General features: G+C 42.9%; 1 protein-coding gene across 7 annotated transcripts in view; it reads left to right on the plus strand.

Annotated features, from left to right (window-relative positions):
* The window catches only part of Csnk2a1 (casein kinase 2 alpha 1), a 46,779-nt gene extending 33,942 nt beyond the window's left edge, over positions 1-12,837 (plus strand). For 6 of the 7 annotated variants that reach the window (XM_006235220.5, XM_039104112.2, XM_006235221.5 and 3 more), the window contains 6 exons: positions 2,064-2,174; positions 4,644-4,745; positions 6,058-6,158; positions 7,320-7,468; positions 8,662-8,748; positions 9,943-12,837. In XM_006235220.5, coding sequence (XP_006235282.1) covers positions 2,064-2,174; positions 4,644-4,745; positions 6,058-6,158; positions 7,320-7,468; positions 8,662-8,748; positions 9,943-10,058 — 666 coding nt within the window. In that variant the 3' untranslated portion in view covers positions 10,059-12,837. The remainder of the gene's footprint in view (positions 1-2,063; positions 2,175-4,643; positions 4,746-6,057; positions 6,159-7,319; positions 7,469-8,661; positions 8,749-9,942) is intronic. The other variant, NM_053824.2, reaches the window with a different exon arrangement.
* Positions 12,838-13,363: the final 526 nt, after the last annotated feature.

Consider the following 13,363-nt stretch of genomic DNA (forward strand, 5'->3'; position numbering starts at 1 on the left):
CTATCCTGACATTCAGTTTTTTAAGTTGCCCAAGCCTACCTCTCACACAGTTAATACTGTTGTGCTTGTTGGGGATTTAGTGACTTATTCAGTTAATACGCTTTCTGTGACTATACCACAGAATAGGGGTTTTGAGGCTGGAGGTAGGAGTGAACAAAGTAGATAAAAATGTTTGTCTCTAAAGCGTTTGTCTGAGTCATTCATTCATGGAAGCCTCCTTGAGATTGCTCTGAGTTCAAGGCTAGCTTGGTCTACGTTGTGAGACAGACCTTGTTTCGGAGACATATTGGAAAGGGAAGGATGGGGGGGGGAGGGTCAGGAAGAAGGCGGTGACAGACAACAGGAGATACTACAGTTTTAACTAAGGGGCATGCTGTAGTTGCTGTGATGAAAATCATGACTAAAAGCAACTCAGAGAGGAAGGGTTTATTTCAGCTTACAGTTTCACAACATTCCATCACTGAGGGAACCTGGAGGGCAGGAGCTGATGCAGAGGCCACGAACAGTGCTGCTTGCTGGACTGCTTGCTCATCAAGAGTGTACTACAGGCTTGCCGATCTGCTAGTCTGGTTGGGGCTTTTTCTCAATTGAGATTTCTTCTTCCCAAATGACTGTAGCTTGTGTCAAGTTGAAATGAAACTAGCCAACACAGCATAGAATGATATTCTGTGGGGTTCCAATAGAAAATGACACTCTGGGAGTACTGCAGTGGACATAGCTGTGCGATGCCAGAAAAAAAATATACCAAGAAGAAAAAGAATTTTTCTGTCTGAGTAAGCTAATAATTAATTCTACATTAGACACTAGCAGAGTATCCTCTAATTCGATCCAGTTTTAGCACTTCCTCCCTAGACATAGCAGAATCCTTCAACTGCCCCTTCTTCCCTGTTAAATGCTTGCAGCAAACCCCAGGGTTTTCCATCTATGCTTCTGAACAACTGCTATAGCTTGACTTCACACAATCCTCTGGTTCAGTTAATTTGCTAGAACTTTTAGAACTTAGGTAAATAGATTTACTGGTTTGTTCAGAGTCTTACAAGTGACAACATGGTAGTTGCTGAGGATAAGGCTTGTGGGGAGTTGTGTTGTTTCCATTCTATGTCCTAGCAGGCTGCTTTCTAGGAACTGCCACAGAGCTGTCTAGAAGCTCCTTGAACTCCCCTGTCGTTTTTGTCGCATAAATGTAAAATGTGAACAGCCAATTAGCAATGTGGTAGGCTCAGTGGGAGAACAAACAAGACTAGACTCTTCACATTCTTCCTTCGTGTGATATAAAAGTCCCATTTGAAAAGGGTATCTTCATATATGGTCTGTGCCAGAACAGATTTTAATGTAAGTTTCTCTGATCTAGTTTAGAAAAGAGAACTCACTTTCTATTGTTTAATGGGTAAATGAGTACCTAGCTGGAGTTTTGTTCTCTAAGGCCTATCCTAGGCCAGACACTAAGGCTGGGAATAGAGCTCAGTGCCTAGGAAGTAGCAGCGCATACAGAAAAAAGACATAACTTTACCCAAAAGCATGTTTATCATTTTAGGAACTTACAAAGTCTGCATTGTGAACATTCATGAGTCAGAAACCATGGATGAAAAACACTATTATTTATCAAAATCATAATCTCCCAATATGGCATGGTGGAACAGCAACATGGATAAAGTTGAGATAGAAAGAAAAAGAAATGAGGTCAGACAGAGGAAGAGAACCTGAAAGTCATAGGTTATACATAGACCTTTTCTCTTAAGGTGGTGAGCAGGAGCTATGCAGAGTGATAGCATGTACGCTGACCATGTGTCAAAAAATGAGGATGTGGGGCTGGGGATTTAGCTCAGTGGTAGAGCGCTTACCTAGGAAGCGCAAGGCCCTGGGTTTGATCCCCAGCTCCGAAAAAAAGAACCAAAAAAAAAAAAAAAATGAGGATGTGATGATACTGTGAGGTGCTGGCAAGGATGTGGGCGTGAGCACCTGACAGAGGATTCCTCCTCAGGAGCAGTCCAGTGTTGGAATGGCAGCAGTTCAGAGAAGCTCTAGTTACATGTCACTTGTTCTCTCTTTTTTCCCTCTTTCAGCTTCGGCTAATAGATTGGGGTTTAGCAGAGTTTTACCATCCTGGCCAAGAGTATAATGTCCGAGTTGCTTCCCGATATTTCAAAGGTCCAGAGCTACTTGTAGATTATCAGGTAAGAAGAGAATGTAAGTACAGTATTATTCATGTGCTTATTTTGCACATAATTTGTAGAAACATCAGTTTGTGCTTTGAGTAAGATATTTGTCCGAAGCTGTCATTTTTTTGGGCAAGATGTAAGCTACATGAGCTGTCTTTTTGTGTGTGCTAGTGTTTATGGTTCTAAATTTACGTAAAGCAGAACCAAATGATACCCAGAGATTATCTTGATAAGATAATGTAAGATATGTGCACACTTTTTTTTTTTTTCCGGAGCTGGGGACCGAACCCAGGGCCTTGCGCTTCCTAGGTAAGCACTCTACCACTGAGCTAAATCCCCAGCCCCGATATGTGCACACTTAATCCAGCTTCTAGGAGACAGGTTCGAGGCCAGCCTGGGCTACATGAGATTCTTATAAAAAGAAAGAAGCACCTTTTATATGTCTCTTCAGCTCAAATATAAAGAGTAGCCCACCTACCCACACACATTCCAGTTGTATCACAGATACCCTGGTACTCTGAAGGCTGATACAGGAGGATTACCACAAGTTTGAGACCTGCCTTGTATGGTAGAGTATAAGACTCTGTCCTAAAAAGTGAAAAGTGGTAGGTGTGACAGATGCTTCATAAGTTAAAAGCACTTGTTGTTCCTGTAGAGGGACTGGGTATAGTTCCTAGCACCTACATGGTGGCTCATAGTGGGCTACTTCTGTCCTCTGCAGACACCCAGTATTATGCAATACACATACAGACACAGAGGCCAAACATTCACACATACAATTAAATCTTCAGATTTTTTTAGATTTATTCAATTTTATATGTGCGAGTACTTTGCTCAGTTTGTCTGAGTATCACATTTGTGCCTGGTGCTTGAGGAGGTAAAAATAGGGTATTGGATTCCTCGAAACTTCAGTTACAGATCTTTACATGCTGCTGTGTGGGTGCTTGAACTCTGACCTGGATTTCTAGAAGAGCAGTTAGTGCTCTTAACTGCTAAGCCATTTCTCCAACCCCCAAATAGATGTTTGGTGGGGTTTTTTTGTTTTTTTGTTTTTTTCCGGAGCTGGGGACCGAACCCAGGGCCTTGCGCTTCCTAGGTAAGCGCTCTACCACTGAGCTAAATCCCCAGCCCCTGTTTGTTTGTTTTTATTGAATAAAAAGATTTACTCAGTGTTCTCAAAGAGTTAACCAAATAGGGTAACCAAATAGGAGATCCTTGAATTTCTTCAAATAGTAAAATTGCAGGGTTTTCTTCTGCAAGGGACAAAAGCAGTTCAAAGTACTGTTTACAGTTTGCTTTAAAGCTGAGTTGAGGAAGATAGGTAGTAGCCTCAAATTACTGTCCTTTGCAACTGACTACAACAGATGCATAGGTCCACAGCCAAACATGGGACAGAGCTTGGAGACTCGTATGGGAGAGAGTTGGGGGGAAGGATTAAGGCTCCTGGAAGGGATAGGAACTTCACAGGAAAACCAACGTCGGCTAACCTGAACCCTTGGGGCTCTCAGAGACTGAACCACTAACCAAAGAGCATACATAGGCTGAAACTTGTCCTCCCACACATATGTAGGGAATGTGCAGTTTGATCTTCTTGCGGGTCTCCTAACAATTGGAGCAGGTGCTATCTAAAGCTGTCATCTGTTTGTGGATCCCATTCTCCCAACAGGATCCCTGACTGGCCTCAGTGAGAGAGAATGTGCCTAGTCCTGCAGAGGCTTGGTGCGCCAGGGTGTGGGGATACCCACGGGGGTGCCGGGGAACCTCCACTTTCTCATTGGAGTAGGGGAGGGGGAGGATAGATTGGGATATTACGTGAATGAACAAATTAATGGGGGGAAACTGAGTTGAGGGGCTGAATTAGCTCAAAAGTTAAGAGCACATACTTGTAGGTCTAGTTTATGTTCTCATAGACACCGTAATTCCAGCTCCAGGCAATCTAAAGCCTTTCTGGATTTGTTTTGGCAGGGGTACTTTATTTTCACTCACATGCACATGTCACACTCACCCCCTGTCCTAAACACAGAAACACATTTAAAAAAATCTTAGGGAGAAATTAAACGGGATTCAAATTAGGGCTGGCCATGTAGCCTAGTGGTCAGCCAATTGCGGAGTATGCTCAAGGCTCGAAGTTCCATCTCTTCTATTAAAGAAATGCCAAATAAGCCAGTAGGTGAAAGAAGTGTGTTATTGGTGTTTAACTATGAGCAAAGTTATTTTCAAGTTTTTTTTTTTTAATGTCTATTTTGGGGGGGAGGGGCTCTTAACCAGCTCAGCAGTTAAGAGCACTGACTGCTCTTCCAGAGGTCCTGAGTTCAATTCCCAGCAACCACATGGTGGCTCATTATCATCTGTAATGGGATATGAAGCCCTCTTCTGGTGTGTCTGATGAGAGCGACAGTGTACTCACAGACATAAAATGTCTATTTCGTATTTAGAAGTGACAGCGTGGGGATACATGTGATAATGATGTTTTCTTTAATACAGATGTACGATTATAGTTTGGATATGTGGAGCTTGGGTTGTATGCTGGCAAGTATGATCTTCCGGAAGGAGCCATTTTTCCATGGACATGACAATTATGATCAGGTGAAAACATGTTACTCCCATTAAGAAATTTACTGACCTAGTGTAAAGATGGCCAGATCTGGAAACGCATTAGAAACTTCAGTGGGTCTGGGTTCCTGGTAAGTTCCAAGCCAGTCTGGGCTACAGTGTTTAAAAACTGTTAAAATGTATCCAGATGTGGTTGTGCATTTCTTTAGTCCTAGCACCTGGGAGACAAACAGTGTATGGGTTTCTGAGTTCTGGGACTGTACCGTGAAACCTTGTTCCCATCCCTGTTCCCATCCTACTCACCCAGCACTCAGCAGGAGGAGGTGGCAGGTCTCTGAGTTGAAGGCCAGTTTGGTCTACACAGCAAGTTCCAGGACAGTCAGCACTACAAAGAGTGCATCTGTCTCAAAATTCAAGAATATAAAAAAAAAAAAATTGATGTAAAGTACAGTTGCCATACACACCTCACCTTCCTAGCCCAGTTCATAATACATAATATCTGAGAGTTCTCTACTTGTTCAGCTAGCTTTAGTGGTCCTTGAAACAGTTAGATTTAACCTTTTTTGGTGGTGGTGGTGGTGGTGGTGGTGGTGGTGGTGGTGGTGGTGGTGGTGGTGGTGGTGGTGGTGGTGGTGGTGGTGGTGGAAGAGGAAGAGGAGGAAGAAGAGGAGGAGGAGGAGTATCAAGACAGGGTCTCTCTGTACAGCTCTGACTGCCCTAGATAGAACTCCATCTGTAGACCAGGCTGACCTCGAACTCACAGAGACTGCCTGCCTTGGTCTCTCAATTGCTGGGGTTAGAGGTGTGCACCACCACCTCCTGTGTGCGCACACATCCTTTTAGTGTTTGCTCTTGCTTCTATGTGAAGAGAGCATGGAAATTGCTCAGTAGCAAGCCCAGAGACTGGATGGACAGCTTAGACACCGAGAAGGCTTGTTACACTGGACAAGGACCCGGGCAGTTTCCAGCACCCACAAACACCTATAACTCCAGTTCCAGATGAACTCGTTGGCACCTAAAGTTTAAAGTTTGTAGCTTTTTGTCAAGTGCCATACAGGACTGAGGGGTACAGGGTGCAGAGGAATGAATACCTTTAAATAGCTCATTGTCCGTAGTTAAATCCTTCAATAAAAGCAATTGAAAGTGAATTTAATGTAAATGCAGAACTATGTATCACAAGTTCTAAAAGAAGTGAAATTTTACCCTTACTACACAGCAAAATTTGAATTAAACATTATGGGGTAACATTATTTGTAGGGCATATTAGTTTATTTAACTCACTTATTAGTTGCTGACTTGATTATGTTTGTGGTATGGGTCTTTTTTTTTTTTTTTTTGATATTAGTTGGTGAGGATAGCCAAGGTTCTGGGAACGGAAGATTTATATGACTATATTGACAAGTACAACATTGAATTAGATCCACGTTTCAACGATATCTTGGGCAGGTAAGTTACCCCCACCTCCAAAGTCTCTGGTTTTGGCATTTGTCTTTTTGTCTTTGCCAAAAGTGCTAAGGTGTCTTGTCTGGTGCTATAGGATGTGGTTTGAGCACACAGGATAACACTGGATTGATGGTCATCTGTCTAGATCCTCATAGAAAGGCCTGAGTATGTGAAGGTTATAGTCAGGGTTCCTGTGACGGGAGTTTAAGTAAATGTAGCATTTAAGTAGAAGACTACAGTTGCATCATTCAGATCTCTCCTGTTAACAGTTGACCTCTTTGTAAGGAGCAGGACTAGAGAGGAGAGTAGACTCGTCTGCTGACTGCTACCCAGCAGTGCTGAGGAGCCAGAGTAGGAAGACACTGGCCACTTAGAGGAGGACATGGGCTTCCTGATGCAAAGGCATTTATTTTTCTGCCAAGTGCCAGAATTGCCAAGAATGGAGATTGGGAAAGAGCATTGGCTAGCTCAACTACCTGTCTGCTGAATAAGAACATTAACAACCTAAGAATCACCTGAAGTATGTTTCTTCTTCAAAGACAGAAGGCCCAGTTTTTTCCTTGAAGCAATATTGTAGTATTTAATCCCAATCCGAGGTTTCTGCCCCACCTTTCATCATTTAGTTCCTGGACACACACAACCTTTTAGCACTAGAGCTGGGCAGATATCTACCGTCTATGCTATTAAAATCTATTTTCTATTAATATAAGTTGTCACTTACAGCCCCCAGGGCAATGTTTTCTTGACTCCCAACCCATGGCAACTTTCTCTTCCTCCTCACCTTCTCTCTCATGGTTCTCCTGAGACCCCCCCTAGGCCCAGGAACCCTTAAACCCATGTATGTTTCTTCTGCCCAGCTATTGGCTGTTGGCATCAGAAATAACTTGAGGGCCAGGTCGCATAGTGTCACTTAGGTCTATGTGTAGACTGTCTTTCTGGGGTAACCAGGTCTTGAGGAACCAGTATTAGCATTATAATACAAGCAGCATCAGGCCAACACACTACAGAGCAATACTATCATTGCCAGTTACTTTCTGTCTGTGGGTGTTACCCTCTGTAATACAGCAGTGCTACAAAGCTGTTCTTTGGATTTTATTACGTGACTGTTTGTTTGACTTCTGTACCACCTGTGGCCCATTTCTCACTTCTAATTCTGCCTTACAGACACTCCCGTAAGCGATGGGAACGCTTTGTCCACAGTGAAAACCAGCACCTTGTCAGCCCCGAGGCCTTGGATTTTCTGGACAAGCTGCTGCGATACGACCACCAGTCTCGGCTCACTGCAAGAGAGGCCATGGAGCACCCTTACTTCTGTGAGTCCAGTTGTGGTTTACTTCACTGTAGACAGTGAGGTGAAGGAAACCTTGTAACCAAGATTCTGGACTGAGTGTTATAGGTCAGACCTGGAATAGATCAGCTCCTATTAGTCTACCAAGAAGTTACTTTACCCTTTCTAAGCCTCATTTTCTTCAGATTAGGGGGCACTGACAGCAGTTGCCATGCAGAATTTGGGGAAGCGGGCTTGGGATATAGGCAGTGCCAGAACGCTCATCCAGTATATGTGAGGCTTTCCGTTTAATCCACATTACTGCCCAAATAAAGAAGTACATGATAATGCTTTATGAGGTTTCATTGTTTTCTGTATATGATGGTTTGTGCCTGTGATTTAAACTAAGTTTACTACAAGTCCAAGTCAGATTGGGCTGTACATAGTAACTACCAAGCTAGGCTGGGCTATGAAGTAAGCATCTATCTAAAAAGGTAGGAGGGGTTGCAAAGATTCTTGTCTATGGACACTTATTTTCCTTCTGGTTTGACCTGGTTGAGTAGAGTAGGTCTTGATCTGACCCACCTTTTTACTAATCATTTGTTGGAGAGGGCTAGAGAGGTTTACAAGTCTTACTATTGTGTCTATGTAAGGTTTATGGGTATATAGCTAACTATACTTTTGTGAGTGAAATGTTACTCCCACCATTCTAGACTTACAATGCTGTTTGTTTTACTATTGCATTGTTCCTTGAAGATAATGCAACGATTTTCTAATTAGTCTGATAGCCTGTTCCCCATTCCACTATATCTGAAACACATGTGGGATGAAAATAAAGTTCATGATTGTATACTGTCCTACACAGGCAGATACCTTTGGCCCACTCAGTCCTCTGCTTTGGACTAATTCACTAATAATAAACTCCTGTCTTGGTCAGGTTAAGTTGTATTGTCTCCATTAAACCTCCACTTAGCCACCTTCATTTTTAATTAGCTGTATAGTGGATATTTACTTGTCATCCTCCTATTGTACTCACAGTTGTTTTAGCTACAGTTTGCACAGGCCATGTGTATATTACGTGACGTTTGATTCATGGTGAAGGGAGTTGCTGCTTTATGTTCTAGAAGTAGTGATAGAGTATAAACCAAAGGCAAAGATTGAAGATAGCTACTCTTATTTCTCCCAACTAGTTTTGTACATTAAGCACAACAGAACCAACCTTATTTATCTGTTTTCTAGACACTGTCGTGAAGGACCAGGCTCGAATGAGTTCGGCTGGCATGGCAGGGGGCAGCACACCTGTCAGTAGCGCCAATATGATGTCAGGTTGGTGATTGGTCAGTTCTCTTTTAGAAATTAGAAGAAAGTTACTGTTCTTAGTTTCAGTTCCCTTTTTGTGCCTGATTTCTTATATACCTCCTCTTCTCTGTGAGAACGCTGCGTGCATTTGGGTGGAAGGCAGAGGTCAGGATTGTTCAGGAGCCGTCCACTTTGCCTTGTTGAGCTATTTTATATGTGTGCATGTGTACCACAAGCCATGGGCTTGCTCCCTTGGGACCTACCAGTTAACTTAGGCTAACAGGTTAGAGAGCCACCAAGGATCTGTCTTTTCCCCTCCCCAAGCCTAGGTTTACATGGATGGTCGGGGTAGATAATCTCTGCTGCTAAGTACTCTGGGTACTTGGAATGATACTGTCTTGTATCAACAGTGTCTCCCTTCAAAATTCTAGTATTCCTACAGTAAAGTTCTTGTAGAAATTTGAATTCCCAACAAACCATAAAGAGCAAAGAAGTAAGTAGGTAGGTAGGTAGGTAAAGTCCCAAACAGAAATCACTGCTTAGAGGCCAGAATGCACCTTTTTCTACTAAGTGACCATTGTAGTTTGACAGTTGGTTAAAGTCCTATGCTGTTCAGCATGGTAACAACTGCCTGCATGGCTATCTAATAAAAACTCAGTAAAAGTAGTGTTATGGCCCCAGTCCTCCTAACCACGTTTCAAGTGCTTGCTCACTGTGTCTGGCCAGAAGTCACCCTTTGGGAAAGTGGGGTGCAGAGCAGAGCTTCTAGACTAGACAGTGCTTTCCTAAACAGACTGCCAGTGGTGTCTGCATAATTGTCAGCTGGCCGCTAAATTCATTATTAGAACTTACAGTATTTTTTTTTTACAATATTTACTTGTTTGTTTCATTTATGTATGTACATGAGTGCCCTGTATAAAAGACGACTTCAGATCCCATTACAGATGGTTGTGAACCACCATGTGGTTGGTGGGAATTAAACCCAGGACCTCTGGAAAAGCAGTCATTGCTCTTAATTGCTGAGCCATCTCCCTAGCTCCCCTAGAACTTATAATGTTAATGGATTCATACAGATTAAACTTTGAAGTGTGCAAAATATGGCCAAGAGAAGTTGTAAAGAAAAATTATCATTGTGTTAACTTTTGGGGAAACATCATGGGAGAATTGGCAGCTCTGGTTTATGTGTTTGGTGTCTGTCTCTGGCTTCCCATTCTCTTTCAGGGATTTCTTCAGTGCCAACCCCTTCACCCCTGGGACCTCTGGCAGGCTCACCCGTGATTGCTGCTGCCAACTCACTTGGGATACCTGTACCAGCTGCCGCTGGCGCTCAGCAGTAATGACCCCATCTGTCTTCTGATGCCTGGGCAGAGGTGGGGACGTCCACCCTCTCCTTAATGCAGCTTGCGCCTGGTTGGGAGGGGTGAGAACACTTCAGAAGCACCGTGTCTGAACCGTTGCTTGTGGATTTAGTAGTTGAGTCATAAAAAAAATTATAGGCTGATTTTCTTTCTTTTTTTTTTTTTTTTTTTTAAAAAAAAAAAAAAAAAAACTTGGACTTTTCATAACTCAGGGGATTCCCTGAAAAAATTACCTGCAGGTGGAATATTTCATGGACAAAATTTTTTCTCCCCTTCCAAATTCAGTTTATCACCACTAAAGAACAAAGATAAACTGGCCTCGGTCCCAGCTGCTGTGTTTGGGTGGAGATTTTGTCCCCTTCCCATGTTGCTCTCCCCACATTGTACACTCTTGGGGCTTATATCTCATGTTCTTCTCCAGAGAATATAAATTGTAGTTCATCACGGGAGGATGGGAGGGGAAAGGTAGGGAGGGCCCAGTCCGTTCTGTACACTGTCCTGCTGGCTGGCCACTTCATCTCTTTTCTCCAGGACTGCATCCATGGCTCATTCCGGCTCTGGTGGAGGTGGGTCTGTCTTAGATACATCAAGGTGTTAAAAGTCTACCCAACTTGCAGACAGATCCAAAAGCTTTTTTTCTGAACGAATCATGTCTTACTAACCTAATCCTAAAAGACTAATTTTAGTTTAGTTTTCGTTCATGATACTTCCCTTTCTGGGCTCCTACTTTGGTCTTTCCCTTTTCATCTCCAGATATGCCGTGCTTCATAGCTGGTAGGAGAGGGAAGACAAAATCCTTTTCGGTTTTCTTTGACTTGGCCATTTTGAAGTCAGTTAGTTAGTGGGCATAATTTATTGCTTTTTAAAAAAGAAATATTGTCCATATAAGTTTCATGCTAGCATTCTTATGCGCTAACGGGTGATGTGGCCACACTGGGTTCATTTTAAGCTTTGTACTTCTCCCCCTCCTGCCTTGCCCTCTTCTTCACATGCCATCTAGTGAGGGGCCCTGCTCTCAGTTGTAAGTGTATTTGAGAGGCAGGAGCAGAGCCACTATCTCCAGTGAACCAGAAATGGTAGACCTGTAATTGTGGGAAACTATCAGTTCTCTTGTAATGGCCCTGCCATCCCTTGCTGTGTGTATATATAATACTTTGTCCTTCATATGTGAAAGATCCAGTGTTGGAATTCTTTGGTGTAAATAAACATTTGGTTTTATTTATCAAGGTTAGATTTAAGTTCCCTGTGTAAAGGTCTCGATGGGTGGGTGTCTCACATTCAAACCTGAGAGGACTACAGCCCATGCCATGGAAGCTTCCCAAGGCCCTCATTTTTATACACCCCTCATTTGACCCATGGTACTGGGCAGGGCAGAGAGGCCTTAAAAAAAAAAAAAAAAAAAAAAAGCACCACAAGCCAAAGCGTCTCTGGGGATTAAGGATCCTTTGCCATAAAACTCATTCTGTGTCTCAGCATTGCAGGGATTGGGGATAGGAGAAGTCGCCAGTTTTTGTGTGTCTGTGTGTGTATAAAGTGGACTTCCCACTGTAATCCAACCACCTAAGTTTATCAGGTGCTTCACTGAGGAAGCCTAGTTTTTTAAGCACAATAGCAAAACATCAGCTCTGTATTTTCTCCTGTTACTTCATTACAGTAGCTGCCTGTGGGGACTAGGAAAAAAATCTTCCAACATATTTTGAGGCCTAAAATCTTAGTTCCCCATTCTCCTACCTTTCTAGATTCATAAGCCTTTCTCACCTGGCATCATAGATAAAACATAATTGTTTGGGAAGTTGAATTGAATTAACTTGCCTAACTTTGTAACCCATCTTGGCTTTAGTGACTTTATCAAGGTGGTGGCTTTAGCGAATGTAAGGATAGAGTAGAGGATGCTAATGCTTTCCTTACATTTCTCAGCCAGAGCGAGAAGTAAAGGAAAACCTGACTGCAGAGTGACTCTTCTCCTTCTGGCCACTTGCAGTGACTATTTATTGTACTTGATTCTTGTGTGCCCTAGCGTGCTGTGACGGTCACCATTTTGCATTTGTGCAGAGCTGAAAGCACCAGGTGTGCCAGAGATGCAGTTTGTGATTATGTTTGCACTGGATCGTGATTTGAACAAGACACCTAGACTGATGAATTCTTTCTTTTGAGGTGGAAAGGAAAGTTGTGGATCAGGACTCCACACCCCGCTCACAGCTCAGAAGTATAGGTGTGTCTGAGACTGGTGTGGACAGCTGTAGGTAACTGGGCCTCCTCACACATCAGACCTGTGCAAGAGCTGAGGGTGAGTGCAGAGGACTCTGGAGTGCCACCTAAGAGCCTTTTAAAATAAATCAAAGCTTAAAAGAAATAAGGAGTCACTGCAGAAATGTGGAGAGTTTAAAAGATCTGAATGGGTTGGGGTAGGGAGGGTCAGGGTTTACAGAGTAACAACTTCTGTGTTGTAAATTACCTCATCTGTACACCTTGTATTGGGACACTATTTCTCAGCACTTCCTGTGTCTGTATTGCTTAGACGGCGGGATGGATGCCAATATAAAACAGCTGTGTTGGCAGTTACTCTAAAGTATTTTTTAACTTTGCTTTGAAGTGTGCCCTTCCTCTCTTTAAGTTTAAAGTCAGAATTCCCCTCCCTGATTTATTGGTTGTAATTGTATTGTAATTGGTATGACTAAGACATAACTGTGCTGGGAAGAAGTTGTGCCATGAAGGTCTTTAATTTTTTTTTTAAATAAAAACATTTAAACCAATGAAATGTCCATGCAGCCTGAGCAATATGCTTCTCCAACCGACACCGTGTGTAATGAAGGATGGCTTCGTTTTCATAGATGTTAGGTGGGAGAAATTTAATATTGAGGGAGGAACTCTGAAGCTTTGGCATTGAAATATAGTAGAAGGGATGAAGTCCTATATTCATTCATGTCCCGGTCACACACATGCAGGCATATCACATATGTTTTCCGAGATAGTCACACCTGTTAGACTTAGGGGCACTCTGCCTGGGAGAAGGGAGAATAGAATGTATGTCAAGTGGCTGACCCTTACCTAATTCCTCTGGTCCTCTGATAGTGAAGGTTAGTTAGTCCTCAGCAATTCACAGTGCAGAAGCCCTTCCCTCCTCAGAGGTGTTTAAGGGAAGAAGAAACTAAATGTTGTCTGAGGCCTTGCCTTGCTCACCCAACACTGATTTTTAGAACTGAGTGGCACTTAAAATTTGGAAGGACTGCGAGAAGAGCTTGTTTGGGGGTTTTCCGTTTGATGAGCAGTGTTACAGTCCCTGT

The sequence above is a fragment of the Rattus norvegicus genome, chromosome 3 (assembly GCF_036323735.1).
Source record: "Rattus norvegicus strain BN/NHsdMcwi chromosome 3, GRCr8, whole genome shotgun sequence".
NCBI classification, from domain to species: Eukaryota; Metazoa; Chordata; class Mammalia; order Rodentia; family Muridae; genus Rattus; species Rattus norvegicus.